At 34.3% G+C, this 15,250-nt stretch overlaps 1 protein-coding gene across 1 annotated transcript; it reads left to right on the top strand.

Moving 5' to 3' along the window:
- Positions 1-1,637: 1,637 nt before the first annotated feature.
- On the top strand, positions 1,638-11,782 carry LOC131529959 (C-type lectin 1-like). Its single transcript, XM_058759989.1, has 7 exons — positions 1,638-1,744; positions 2,268-2,603; positions 2,727-2,827; positions 2,953-3,083; positions 6,567-6,627; positions 6,721-6,807; positions 11,191-11,782. Exons 1-5 carry the CDS (start codon positions 1,708-1,710, stop codon positions 6,568-6,570), a joined length of 609 nt encoding a protein of 202 aa, XP_058615972.1. The 5' UTR covers positions 1,638-1,707; the 3' UTR covers positions 6,571-6,627; positions 6,721-6,807; positions 11,191-11,782.
- Positions 11,783-15,250: the final 3,468 nt, after the last annotated feature.

Genomic DNA, 15,250 nt, shown 5'->3' with positions numbered 1-15,250 from the left:
GGACCATACCATTTGCTTCTCTTGACATACTGATGACTTTCTTTTCCTTGATGATGATTATTTTGCCAGCAGATAGAATAAATAATGTGGTATCCTTGGCTGAAGAAGTTCAGTTTTGGTCTATCAACCATGGGCATGAGTTTAACAGATGTAATCTGTGTTTCATTTCCAGTAGCACTGACAGCAAAGCCACATGGACTTATCAGGAACCACAAACAGAGCAGCCATATGCAGCAAGACTCATTATCCCTCTTTCCAACGTTTAAAATCCATCCTTGGCTGAAGATTTCTTTAGTGTTGATGAGAAATTGTTGAAAAATACCAAATGAGATAAAAAATGATTGCAGAAAAAGGTTACATAAAGGGGCAAGTGTGGAGCCTAACAAACCACCCCTGCACCCGGCAGCCATCTTGGATTTGGTTCCAAGATATTGTGTTTGTATAATATAAATAATATATTATGTTGGGTGTCCATATTAGAGATAATCACCATGTTTAGAATGAATCCATCCTATTCAAAAACATGATATTAATCATATTATATAATAAAATATCATTTGTTGTTACTACTGTAAATATATATGCATTTATTATTGGATCTCCTTCAATACTTTCAGAATCTTTACTTATTAAAATTATTTTGTTTCTGTATTTTAAAATATATTTTTTTATATTAACATATTTTAATGACAGTATATTTATTTTTCAAAATAAGCAGAAAATAGTACAAACTATGCTAAAGTGATTGTTTTGAACAAGTATTAACTTAAACAGTATTTTTTTTAAAAACAGTATTTTAGCTGAAGTATTTGTAACAATACCATGGGGCTTTTACCCCGTGTGTGGGGTAAAAGGCCCCTCTTGCCACCTCATACATTTGTAAGATTTTTAAACAAAATAAACAACTTGAATAATTTATTTTCACACAAAATCTTTTGCTCCACTAATGTTCAATACAACGTATATATATTTTTCTGCAATTATACATTTTAGGCGCAGTTAATAGCACATTTTTTCTTAAGGGGGGCCTTTAGCCCCATTGTACCCTACTGTTAAACCATTTCCATGGATTTCAATTGGTCTGTTGGTTCTGGACTCTTGGGAGTGGTCTGACAAATGCAGTCTCTTTTCTAGACACTGCAGGTCAAACGTCCCAGAGTTCAGGATCTGGTTGGTATGTCAAGAAATAATTTTGGTAAATGGGCTCAATACAGCTGTGATCAGCAGCCTTTTATCTGCCACGGAGGTGAGTTTACACAGTTAACAATTTGAACTGTGATTATGTTAACCAGAAGCTACTTTAAAAAAATGTCATTGCGTAATTAGATTCTTCTTTCACATTTATGCAAAACTTGAACCTAAATGTATTGTCCTTGTGATTCTAATCCCTATCAGTAAATCCAGTAAAGTAACTTAAATATATTTTCTAGTGCATTAACAAGCCTTACTTATGTGCTACTAGTGCTACAGGCTTGAAGCTTATGGACAACAAACCAGCAGCCTTCCAGTTACAAATTCAAAGTCCACACTGTCTGATGTTTATTTAAGAAAATTTGTAATCCACAAACGTATGTACAGTGTTCTGTATGCATGCACCACCCCCCTTATCAGTGGTTTGTTTAATCATCTTTTAGTTTCTCTTATTGTCCTGGTTATTAGAACAGCAGCAAATATACTGTACAGCAGAGAGGATCTGTGTGAGCAGTCATGGACGGGAGTCTGTTTGTGCTGCTGCTGCTGTCAGGTTGGTTCGCTCATTTGTGATCTGTATTTATGATGATGTGTTATGTATAGACGGTTTGACGTGTTGATTTTAACAGGGCTCTTCTGGAGCAGTTCTGCTCTTTCTCGTCCGTACCACTATATAAATGCAGCGATGTCGTGGCCAGAGGCTCAGAGATACTGCAGAGAGAGATTCACTGATCTGGCTACTGTAGACAGCATGGATGATGTGAACAGGCTGCTGAATGTAGTGGATGCTGGATACAGTGGATCAGTGTGGATTGGACTGAAGTGGGGGACACAGAAACGCTGGGGTTGGTCTAATGGAGAAAACACAACTTCTCAGTACTATAACTGGGCTTCAGGACAGCCAAATGTGGATGGAGATTGTGTAGCAACTTATTCAGGGGATTGGCACGATATGCATTGTAGTTATTTGAGATATTTTGTATGCTATGGTGAGTTCCCTGTTCTTTTACATTTGTGAATGAGTAGTTTAAGTAGGAGAGAAGAGCTAAGAACTGTTTCTTTTCGTTTCTCAATAGGAAGTTATGGATACATCATGGTACAGAGTGCAAAAACTTGGAGTGCTGCTCAGAGCTACTGCAGACAGTATTACACAGACCTGCCCACCATCCACAACTCTGAGGAAAACAAGCAGATAATTAACATTATGTTACATGGATGGTACATATGGATTGGTCTTTTCCTGGACTCTTGGGAATGGTCTGATAAATCAAACCTCTTCTTCAGATACTGGGCAGCAGGTCAACCATCTCAGAGTTCAGGATCTGGTGACTGTGTTGGCATGTCAACAGCCAGTTCTGGGAAATGGATTCATGAAAGCTGTGATCTACAGCATGCTTTCATTTGTCATGGAGGTGAGTTTATACAGCCAACAAAATAAAATTATTCAAATAAAATGTTTTAAACCAACTATGATAAGTTTTTCATTTATTCATGTATCTTCTGTTGAGAGTGACTTGAACTCTTTATTTCTGTAGATGCAAAATTCATTAGAAATCAGATTATCAGAGTGAAATTGTCCTGTAATGGAAAATGCACATTGAATGATCCTTCACTACAGACAGACATCCTGAATGAGGTTTGTATCTGCCTTGAACACTGTGTTCAGTTTCATTGTTGTGTTTATGTATTATGTATGGTTTATGTATTAAGTGTGGCATGATTTTTCATGTTTTATTTGATTCTTTCATGCTGGTCTTCCAGATAAGTGAAAAGCTGAAGAGCATGGGGCTGGAAGGTGAAAGTAAAATAAGCTGGAGAAAGAGTGAAGGTGGAGAGGTGTTTCATCAGGAGAGGAGCCGTACAGCCAGTTCAAATAAAAAATGTGCTAGACGGTAATCTGTGTACCTCTTTAAATGACTTAAAGTGTATTAAACATGCTTCAGAGTTGTCTGTGTATTTTAGAAGCAATACCTCCTGTAAATAAGTAGAACTGACATAGGATACATGGTGCACAAATACATTTGGGCTGGAAATCGAGAAGTCTTACTGAGAGTATATATTTAATGAGTGAGACTTCCCATTCTTTAACCTATAGGCCATTACACATAGGCTAGATACATAGATCACAAATTGTATTTATGTAATTATATTCTAATGCCTAGACCTACCCAAAAACGAGTAGGAGTTTGTTAGGAGCTATTCACACTTTGACCACCAGATGGTAAACTTGCTGTTGTGTACTGTTAAAATGGACACAAATAATGATATTTAGAAAAGCATGAATTATATCGTTTAGAGCATCACATTTTGCATGTCTCTCTAATCAAAACATAATTCAACGCACCAGTTCATTAGCCTAGTAAAGAATCCAATAACCTGAAATGTCAGATAAAGCGAAACATCTACAATGTGATGTGAATGAGAACCAGGGTTGGACCTACTATCTATTATTTAAAAATGAAAAATATTGTATAATACATTTATTAAAATCGATCGTGAAATTATTTTTCTAAAAGTTGTAGGCTTTTGTCAATAACTACATTAATGACTCTAGCTTAGCTGTACTGTGGATTCTTGCCACCTTAAATTTACCATTCAGTACTCTAGTTTTAAATTATGTAAATGTTGTAACAAAAACATAAAATTGTTTATACTTAAGTATATACAAAAAAATCTTGAGTAGAGGAGTCTGAGTTATGCGTAAACTGTATCCCCATTGATATGTAAAATGTAGTGATATGGTTCTCATAATAAATTTAAAGGAAATATAGGGCAGGAAACATCATGTGCATATTATCCCTATTGTCAGATGATGCTTAGATATGTAAACTGTGAAATTTAGAAATACACTGTTTTTCTTCTGAAACTAATTTTTGTTTTATTACAATTCTTGCATGTACACAGAGATATGTTTGGAGTTGGTTAAAATGATGAATATTGTGAATTATGATTATTAAAAGTATTTTTAATTTACTTTGATAAAAGCTTGCAGAAAATAAAGTTCTGTGAGAATCATCCTGAAACTTAATCGTGAATTGAGTAAAATGTTATCTTTATTTCAAATATGTTTCAAGCCTCTCAATTTCAATTCTTTTTTTTTCTTTTTTTCAAATGTATTTATTTCTTTTTTCAACTTTTTCTTTAACTTTCAATGTTTAACATTAAATGATATACTGGGATGTTTGCTTAACTGTTGGATTTTTCATAGAATATAACAACTGAATTCCTGCATCTCATTCTGATGCTCAATGTGAAGTTTAAATAAGAATGTAATTTAGAGAGGAGGGAAATCTTTGAAATCATGTAGATTTAAATCTATTAAAATGTGTTAAGTGGTGCAGATAGTTTTATTGGTAGCTGGAAGCATTAACATATTTACCAAAAGATCTAATAAACAAATCTGTGAAGGGCAGAGGATTTGTTAAACCTAACAAAAGGTTAAAGGTCTGGGGCCTCATTTATAAAACTCTCCGTAGATTTCATCCTAAAAGTGTACGTAGGCACAAAAGTTCGATTTTGCGTATGCACAAAAGTTTTCAGATTTATAAAACCATGCGTATGCCGGAACCTGCGCAAAAATCCCTTTATAAATCCCAGTTAGGGGAAGATTGTGCGTACGTGCATCTCCACCCCGACTCCTCCCCGAAATCACCATATATGGAGCTTACAACGCCTAGTTTTACTATGCATAACCTCATCTGCATATAATTTCCCTGCATATTCCCATCCACGTGACACCATGTTTAACACCGTCAAAGGTACAAGATATTAAGGACATATGAGATACGGACTATAAATGCCATTTGTGCCAAACATTTAATTTTTATTTATAAAATAATATCATCCAATATCCTTGTTATGTTTTAGAATAAATATATAAAAATATTCATAAAAAACTAAACTGTTTAAAATAGTTATAAAATAAATATTTTAGAATAAAGTTTTAAAGTTATAAAGAATAAAGTTGATCTCATTCTTTTACACTGGCTATTTTTAGTGGAAACAGGCCTATATTTATTGCCGTGTAAATACAATTGTCTGACTCGGTGCGTCACTGACGTATTTTAAAAATGAAACGTGCAAATCTTACCGTTTGCTTCCAGTTGTATCCTTCAAATACAGTGGTATTTTTCATAATGTTGTGGAGATGTCTTCACACGATATTAACACCTCTGTGCAGCTGCTGTTGTACAGTAAGTTATTATCATTGGACCTATTCAAACCGGACAATGGACCGTTCGACCACCGAGTTTCCAGCAGTGTCCGCCATAATATCGAAGTAAGTGCGCCTCATTGATCATTGATCTCGCTAAAAATATTTTCTCATAACATGAAATCTGCAGTTTAACTTCTGCATAATGACTTTATGTAATTTCAGTGCTTATTTACATTATGAGAGGGGAATATTTTCCCGTCAAATTTGTTTTTATAAATCCCACCTTTTGCGTAGAAAGTGGCTTACGCCTCTTTCAGGGCAGGTTTTGTGCTTACGCAACGGTTATAAATGAGGCCCCAGGTCCACATTGCAGCTTATTCTGTTCTGGTCAAGAACTGCTCACTTAGACTGCGTGTTTATGTGAAATGACTGGAGAGAGCGGGCAGTGTTCAAATATCATCAGTTTAACCAATTAAAAACGAGATACAAGGTTTTAAAGATTATTTTCCATCTCCACCAGTTGAAGCTGTAAGTCTTGGTGTAAAAATATAAAAGATTCACAGGACAATTTTAGGTCGTGTGGCCATAACTTGTGTGATCTGGTGAATGTGTTGGCATGTCAAGAATTAATTCTGGGAAATGGGCTCGATACTGCTGTGATCAGCTATGGAGGTGAGTTTGCACAGATCATTATTGAGCCTGCCCTGAATATTCAAAAATCACACAAAGGCCAAATTCTCTGTGAAAGACTAAGCTTCCCACAATCCTGAAGCAACTTGGTCAATGTCACAGAAGTTGCTCTTGCTATAGCCTACATTTTATAACTCCTCCTGGTTCATAATTTTAAACTCAGGAAGCAAAATTATTTTGTCCTCTAATTCCCCTTTTTTCTTCGGATTGCTCATATTCACTGAATAGATTTTCTGGCATTTTAAATTGAGATTTAGCCAACTAATCGCTTTCATCGCATCTTCAGTCAGCTGATTGAGAGCATGTCAGTCGAGTTATTAAAAGCAATTTGGAATACCAAACAGTAAAACATCAGCATTTCCAACAACGAGAACAGAAAGACAAGAAACACTTTCTTTGTAATGCTTTGAAGCATTAGCGTGCAAGATTAACGTGCAAGATTATTTTGGCGGCATCTAGTGGTCATAAAACTCTATGCATTCTATGTATTTTATATTACATTTTTTTTTTTTGCTTTGTATTTCTCTAGATGAGTTCATTAAAAAGCAGATTGTCAGAGTGAGATTGTCCTGGAATGGAAAACGCATAATGTATGATCCTTCACTACACACGGCCATTCTGAATGAGGTTTTGTCTGTCATAAACCTTTTTTTATTAAAGACATGCATGATCTTCTTTTCCAGGGCTGGACAGTGACAGCCAAATAAGCTGGAGAAAGAGGGAAGGTGAAGACGTGTTTGATCTGGAGAGCAATGCTACATCAAAAAGTGGTAACTGAAATGAGCTTTAATCTCCTTAAATTTCTATCAACTTATTAGGCTATGTAAACTTCAAAACACTCACTATCATGAACACTCAAAATATTTCTTTTTTTTCTCACACTTGCATATTATAGATCTTTTTATTGAGTTGACATAACACTGTCTTCATTTTTACGAACTTTTAAAATATATTAGAGGCTGCTACATGTTTTCATTTATGTTTGAACAATGTTATTTAAATATAAATCAAATATTTTACATTCTAAAAAAATAATAATAAAGGAAACACATATACTGTGCATAAGTGAAATTGCTATTTCCTTTTAAGTGTGCTGCTGATTCACTCCCACTTTTGAATTAAAAAATAAAAAATCAGCTACTATACCTTTGTTTGCAAAACATCTGTGAAGGACTTTGTGACCTATTCAAAACCATCCGTGGGGATCCTGCCGCTCCTGAACTCTCTGAGCTCACACAAATATCTTTTTAGAATGTATTAAAGTAGCAAATCAGGGGATTTAAATTAAACTGGGTGAATCTTGAGCTCAGACAGACCACAAATGTGAGCTCCGCTGTTTTTGATGTTCCTGATGCTGTGCTTCGTTTTGTATAGATAGCTAATGTAGTTAACTAATGTTAACATATTACTGTTAACATACTGTAGTTAACATATTGTGAAGTGTAACCAAATAACCCATTCAGTGAAAGATGCAAACAGGCACAAATCAGCTATGTAACAAATGGCATATTTGAATTTTCTTAATGTTGCGAGGTATATCACTTTTCAAGGATACAGTCTGCATATCAAATAGCACCATATACAGACAGTAGCCTATAGTACCAATAATAATTTTAAAAGAATGTATATTTTAATATCAAAATTACAGAACAAATCTGAGTCACAGTTTATATTGAGATTTTATATTGAACAAATATATATTGCATGCCTGCTTAGATCACATTAAACATGTTAATAATATCCACTCAGTGTAAATCTTGTTATTTGCCTTTTCTTTGCTTGAGATTTAGTTGCAATACATAAAATATAGATCCATATTTTTAAAAATTGTGTTTACCAATAGATACCAGTGTCTGAAATAGGGTTCTGACAATCCATACACTATTTGTCCTCATAATTAGTGTTACTAGTTTTATTGTTTGCTATGTTTTAAACTGACATTGGTGCAATTTCTTACTTTATAGGAAATCAGTATGTTGGGTACCCTTATGTAAAGTAATAATTAGTATATTAAATACATGATCTCATTTTATTGGCCATCATATGATTGTGAACTAAGTAAACTAATTTGGATTTTGATGTCAACATTTAAAATTAGTATATATCTGACTCATTGTGATGTATCTAAAACAGTGGATTGAACCTTTGCTTTTGCGCAAACTACAAAAACATGATCTTAAATCACACCAGGCTGAACTCGGATCATCCACATGTGAGTACGCTAGTCTAAATTTACACAAACAAACATATGTGGAAAGAAGAAACAAATAAGTTTTGTGTGTGTGTGTGTGTGCAAGATCTCTGTGAAGGACACTGTGTCCTATTCAAATGAACACATATGATGCTAACCCAATCGCTGCAACATACAACATAGATACAATCAGCACATATGCACACAATTACTCCAGACACAGGCTTTGACACGATGCAGACATGATCGTGACAGTTGCACTGCTGGTTTTTTTTCTCTCAGGTAACATAACATTTGTTAATGTGCACAGGTTAGGGTTGTAGCCTACCATACATTCGTTAGTTTTTACTTAATTGGAACGTAAAGTCCAAACTAAAAGCTTAGCCTACTAGTTTGTAACTGTACTTTATTCATTGAAATACAGCTGTGCTTAATCATGAATTACATAACAGCCTAGGTATTTTTTTATATGTAAATAGCTTTCAGAAACTGCATTTTGAAACTAATAAGTAATTTCTATAATTGAATTAGAGCTCCCTTAAAAGAGTAAAGGGATTACTTTAAATGTTTCTGTAATTTAATTAGTCACTTCTGATGTACAGTAATTGCATTAACCTCTTAACTGTCACCCCCCCCCCCCCCCTTTTTAACATAGAGGTAAAAGTGCACTATTCAAACTTAAATTGTTATAATTCATAAACGCTTTTGAATATAGACCTAAGGTGAAATCATTTCAAAAAATGAAAGTATAAAAAAGTTATAGTAGTTTAAATTTACTTTAAAGAAAATGTACTGTTCTATTTTTATTTTATTTTATATAAAATAAATATTTTATAAAATCAATTTTAATCCAAAATTGCTGTAAAATTAAAGCCATATGTCTAAATACGTTGTGTTCCAAATTTGAAGTTGATATTTAAAAAAAAATTGTGGTTCCTACGCGGTGGTTCCTTATTTTGTTTAGGCGTTATACCACAAATAGCCACCGGGTGCCATCCAAACTCTGTTGAATTTTTTTTTTACGCATTTTTGTGTCACAAATGTATCAATTTCTCTCTCAATTTACTATGACAAAATAACCACCAAATATGGAATCTTGAGACTCAGACCTTTTCAACAATATGTATCTTGTCACGGTTATGAAAAGTTTTGATTCTAAAAGACCGTAATACATTTGGAATATGACACCTCCCACTAAGGGGGAGGAGCCCGCCAAAAGATTTTAAAGTACGATTTCCATGGTAATGTAATGTCCAATTTCAAAATGGTTTTCACAGGATGAAATTTTAAGGTTTTAAGCTTTCAAATGATATATAATTTATGATGATTACTAAAACATGTGATAGGGAAAAAGGAAACGAAGAAGAATTTTTGTGATAAAGGTCAGAACTCCTGTTATGATGTATATGTTTTGAGGTGCACTCTTGTCATAAATTAATCTATTACTGTTCCTTCATAATTTTTTAGCAACAAACAGTGGTAAAATATATATTTAGGAGTCTTAGACCTTTCCAACGATATATAGTTTGTCATGATTAGATTAGGATTTAATTGTAATATATTGAACTGTAGAAAAATTCTATATAAATATAGAGGATTTAACATCAAAATGTAACATCTAACGTTAATATGTATGTTTTTAAGGTAACCTTCTCCCTTTAAATTCTTTGATCAATTCAAGAATGATTTGTGCAATTTTAGATGATTTATTTGAAAGAATTAAAAGAGCAATTTTATGTATGTTCTTGTATTATTCAACTGGTCGAAGTTGATATGGGATTTAGAAAGTAATTAGTAATAAGTAATGTAATACTTTTTAGAAAGAAGAATATGGTAACACTTTATTTTAAGGTGTCCTTGTTACACATTACATGTACTTGCTATTATAATAACGATAAAATTATGCATAACTACATGCAACTAACTCTAAGCCAAACCCTAATCCTAACCCTAACCATATAGTAAGTACATGTAGTTAATTAATATTACGCAGTATTAAATGTATAATTACACTGTAACAAGGATACCTTAAAAGTGAAAGTGTAAAAGTGTAACCGAATATAGTATAGTAATGTAATTACACTGTTGAAGATGTAATTAGTAACAGGTTATTAATAATTTTTTTAGAGTAATTTACCCAACTCAATGTCTAAATGTCTGGAGTCTGTCAGATAAATCGAGAGCTTACTGGTGTATAATTCAGTCAATCTTCTATTTTATTGGAGGCTTAAATGTTTAGTTATATATATTTTATGTTTCAACAAAGTTTAATAGTGCAATACAAAATTAATTAGTAGTGCTTAAGTTGTAACTTAGTGACCCTTTACATCAAAATAGGCTAAGGGCTAACTTTGGCACAGCTGGTGCAACCAGCCCATATGATGTCTTTTTGGCAGGTTCTGTGCAATGGATTTAACCATGTTAAAATGCTTTTAAAAGGTGCATGAGTTTATCTGTTTAGTCTGTAATTTTGTGTTTTGGATCCTCTTCTCTCTTACAGGTCTTTTTGGGGGTTACTCTCTTCTTCCTAAGCAGTTTTATTATGTGCATGATCTAATGAGCTGGTCGCAGACTCAGAGCTACTTCAAACAGAAATACACAGATCTGGTTTTTGTGTTCAGTGAGGAGGATCTAGACAAACTGGAAGCATCTCGTCCTCTCTTAGCCTATGGTTATGCATGGATAGGGGGTATGATATGAAATCTGACTATTCTGACTCACAAAACATTACAGAAAGTGAAAATATCACGACTCTCAGCACAAACTCGAACTGTCTTGCATTAGACGTTATTTCCTGGAAACAGGTCAAAAGGCACTGCAGAATGACATTTTCATTTTACTGCAGCAGAAGTGAGTATTTGTCTGCATTTTAGCAAGTGTAATGTGAAAAGTTATATTTAAAAATTAAACCTAAAGATATTTTGTTTTGTTTGAAGTTCTTTGTATTTGTCTGTGTCCTTAGGTGAAGGCAAAAGGGTGGTGTTGCGAATGCAGGTGAAGCCTGATGGACAAGTGGACATCTAGGACCCTGTAATTAGGGCGAACATGTTAGCTTAGGTAAAAAATGTCTGTGTGCTGTGAAATGCTTCATGTTTTAATGTCATCAACACATAATATATAAAATATTTAACAATATATTTGTCATAAAGCATTTTGTTATTCCATGTTAGTCCTTTTTTTCCTTCAGATCAATGATGAATTTAACAAACTTGGGCTTGGCAATGCTATCAAAATACGGTGGCTCACAAGGCGGGAAAGACAGAGGAAAAACTGTGAAAATAACACTTGCACTTTGGATACTCTGTAGGTTTTTTTTCTTATTATTATTTGTAGGCCTATAATATATTGTAACAGTTTCTTATAATGCTGAGTTATAACATATAATGTAGGCATTTTAGGTTTATTCATATATTGGATAGAAATGGGGTTTTTAGAACACGCCTCTATATAGGGTACATTAAATTATAAGTAGTCAAACTTTTATCTGTATTTGTCAGGATTATGGACTGTCTATGTGTGTTTTTCTCCCCATGTGCTCCCATGACCCAGTTTCTCCCACGTGTGATTGTCTCATTTGGTTCAGATGTGTCTCGTTAATTACCTTATTTAGTCTAGTATTTAAAGTGTAGTCTGCCCCATGTTTCCTTGTCTGGTGTAGAACGTTTATACCTTGTGCTACATGTGTTTGGTTTGGATTACTAAAGACTGTTGTCCACTTTGTGTTGAAAATGTGTTGTATTGTTATAATTTGTGGATATCTCTGTGAATTGCCACTGCAAATAATGACCCGGGTAATGTACAGGCAGTCGTTCGTTATTGCAAAATAAAATTAGCGAGGATTTAATAAGTAGCCTAGTTGTGAGTAATAAAGTTAGGCTTATATGTTTCAGGGACAATCCATGTCAGTCAGAAGAGGGCGCCATCACACAGATTTTGCGCACTCACTGCCATGTTTATTAGGCTACTCCCTGCAAGAGGTTCAACTGATCTGAAATATTTACAGATTGACGTGGGTAGTAGTTATTATAAAACAGCTCAAAGGAATGTTAAGTTAAATATTAATTAATGATTAATTAAAAAAAGAGAAACAGTAGGCCTATATTTTTCACCGCCTATTTTGTAAACATCTTGTAGTGCCTCGTCGTTACCACTAGAGTGCAGCACAGCCCAAGTATCAGTTTCATTCACAAGTTACAATAAACCTGAAAATAGTTTGTGTGCTAATATTACGAATATAAAAACATCATGACATACAATATAGATAAACATAATAATGATATGCAGTTAAGGTGCGTTGAAGACATAAAACTGAATTTTCATCAGAATGCTCAAACTGCACACAGGGACTTCTTTGCCACCGAAGTTAAGTGTTTTGCTGCATGTCCCTGTTTGCCCCTGCTGTCCATCTGGCTTTCTCCATTGACAATCATTTCAAAATGTCTGTGTATTCAGATCAGGTAAGAGTAGGCAAATATTATAATTGAAAATCAAGATTTACAAGTAGATCGTTTTGTTGTTGTTGGGTTTTTTTTTTTTTTTGGTTTGTTTGTTTGTTTTTGATCGCCCTTAAAAGCATGAAATGTACGTTTCAGCAGAAAAAAATGTGAGAAATGCACTTGTGAAATCATTTAATGAGGTCTATAACTGTTGATTGCTCAGTTACTGTTTTCACTTTGAAATCATATATTTGGATAGTTAGTCAGGTAAGTTTACATTTGAGAACTGACCTTCAGTAATTCTACAGTGATAGGTTCTTATTGAATACTAAGCATGAGTGCTAATAAGGGGTCAAATGCACTGTATATTGTCTAGGAAACAGTTACATCTGGAATTGCCATTGACTGCAGTCACAATATCTTATTAGTACTCTGTATCAGCAATAATATACCTCATGCCAAAAAGCTTTAGGGTGTTGTATTGAGTAAATACTATCAATGTATGTTTGTAATAGTTTGTCGTGTGTATAATCTGAAAGCTGTGCCAAGCAATTTTAAAACATATCAGCTGTGGGCCTAATCGAGAATATATGTGTCTGTGACGCACATAATATGGCATTCTGAGTTAAAAAAAACAAACCCTGCCCACCATCTGCGTCAAGTCACACTGTGTGTGGTTTCCAAGCGTGTGTTCACAAATGTGGGAATCTGAAGCTCCCACCTCCTCCATGATAGCGCAGTAGATTCAGTTCTACCATGCAGCTGATATCTGATTGATGCTTTCACTTAATTTATTTGTTTGCCCAAGTTTTTTCAAGGCTACATTGGGTATTTTCTAAACCTGCAAATAAACAGTGTTTTAGGATTTGCAAAAATGTTAAAACAAATTAAGCTTTTGACGTCAATATCAAATGATTATTCTGTACACGCCAACTTGGGTGCATGGTGTTATTAAGGCAAAAGGGGGACATAGCAAATGCTAAAAAAAAAAATAATAATAAAAAAAAAAAGTTATTTATTTAAGCTTTTCTTAAATTCTGTTTTAAATTTAATTTTTTTAAATATTTTAAAAATATACATTTTATTAATAAAAACATTGTCACTTTTGAAGACTTTTGAATCCCATTGTATATCAGATTTGACAAAAATATTAAATAACGACAGCATATAAACGTATGCTATCATTATTTGACTTGTAACCCGAAGGTCGTGGGTTCGAGTCTCAGGTCCGGCGGGAATTGTAGGTGGGGGGAGTGAATACCAGCGCTCTCTTCCATCTTAGATACCACGACTGAGGTGAGACCCTTGAGCAAGGCACCGAACCCCCAACTGCTCCCCGGGTTCCGCAGCATTGGCTGCCCACTGCTCCGAGTGTGTGTTCACTGCTGTGTGTGTGTACTTGGATGGGTTAAATGCAGAGCACAAATTCCGAGTATGGGTCACCATACTTGGCCACACGTCACTTCACTTATAATATTCACTAACACTTATAATACATATAATATTGGACTAATCTGATGTAAGTAATTTGGGGGTTTTAAAAATTAAATGTGAGGTCATGAGGTCAATGATATATGCATTTCTATGCAGATATATAGCAGTAATATTACTGATATTTTTTTTTAAATCACAGCATAAATAATTTAATTAAATAATCAATAATAAATAATTGTATATATTTATTATTGATATACACAATATACTATTGATATATATTATTGATACACACACACACACACTACACATATACACATATAGTCTGATTTGATGTGTGTGTGTGTGTGTGTGTGTGTGTGTACACATGTGTATATATCAGTAATATTGTTGCTGTACTGCTATATATCAGCATAGATTATATGTTTTATCATGCTTAATTTATATCAATGTATATCATGTCGTTTTTTTTTGTACTTTCAACAATCTGAATAAAAGACTTGAGACTTGACTGACATGAAAACTACAAAACGTGTAATGATTCAGTGGGCAAATGAAGGCTGCCAGTGCTGTGGGTGGGTGTCAGTAGGAGTGTGGTGGCACGTGATCATGTGTGTGTCTGTGCGCAGGGGAGGTGAGAAGATATGCATTTATAAGTGGGTGAAATTGTGATGCATTTCCGCTGGCTCATCAGGTGTGGGAGGCAGAAAAACCTCTCTGTGTTTGGACCCTTATGACTTTATATGAGCATGAAGTTTCCGAAGGGGAAATCTCTGTTTTGCATCAGCTCAGATCCATGATGCGTCCGAATGAGATCATTCATCACAGGAAAGCACTGCATTTATTCGGGACAGTCATGGACTGTTTTTACATTCAGGCCCCCGTGATGAAACGGAAATGGCGACAGATTTTTTCTTCTGTGTTGTGATGTATATCCAAGTGAAAAGGTTTATTAAAAAAAGAACAAATGTAGGATGGGGAGTTATTGGTTGTCAATTGGATTTTGAGATGTGAGCAAAAGTGGAGCAGGGCAAAGTTTAAGAAATAGTTCACCTAAAAATGAAAATGTACTCACCCTCAGGTCATTCAAGATGTAGATGAGTTTGTTTCTTGATGGGAACAGATTTGAAGAGATTTAGAATTACATCACTT

This window comes from Onychostoma macrolepis, chromosome 02 (assembly GCF_012432095.1).
Source record: "Onychostoma macrolepis isolate SWU-2019 chromosome 02, ASM1243209v1, whole genome shotgun sequence".
Classification (NCBI taxonomy): domain Eukaryota; kingdom Metazoa; phylum Chordata; class Actinopteri; order Cypriniformes; family Cyprinidae; genus Onychostoma; species Onychostoma macrolepis.
This window is presented reverse-complemented; position numbering and strand designations above follow the sequence as displayed.

Bases quoted from the DNA above. Each gene is read 5' to 3' on its own strand.
- LOC131529959 (XM_058759989.1), top strand. From the start codon at position 1,708: ATGGACGGGAGTCTGTTTGTGCTGCTGCTGCTGTCAG. The intron at 1,745-2,267 runs GTTGGTTCGCTC...GTTTCTCAATAG, and splicing joins TGTGCTGCTGCTGCTGTCAG to GAAGTTATGGATACATCATG. The intron at 2,604-2,726 runs GTGAGTTTATAC...TTATTTCTGTAG, and splicing joins TGCTTTCATTTGTCATGGAG to ATGCAAAATTCATTAGAAAT.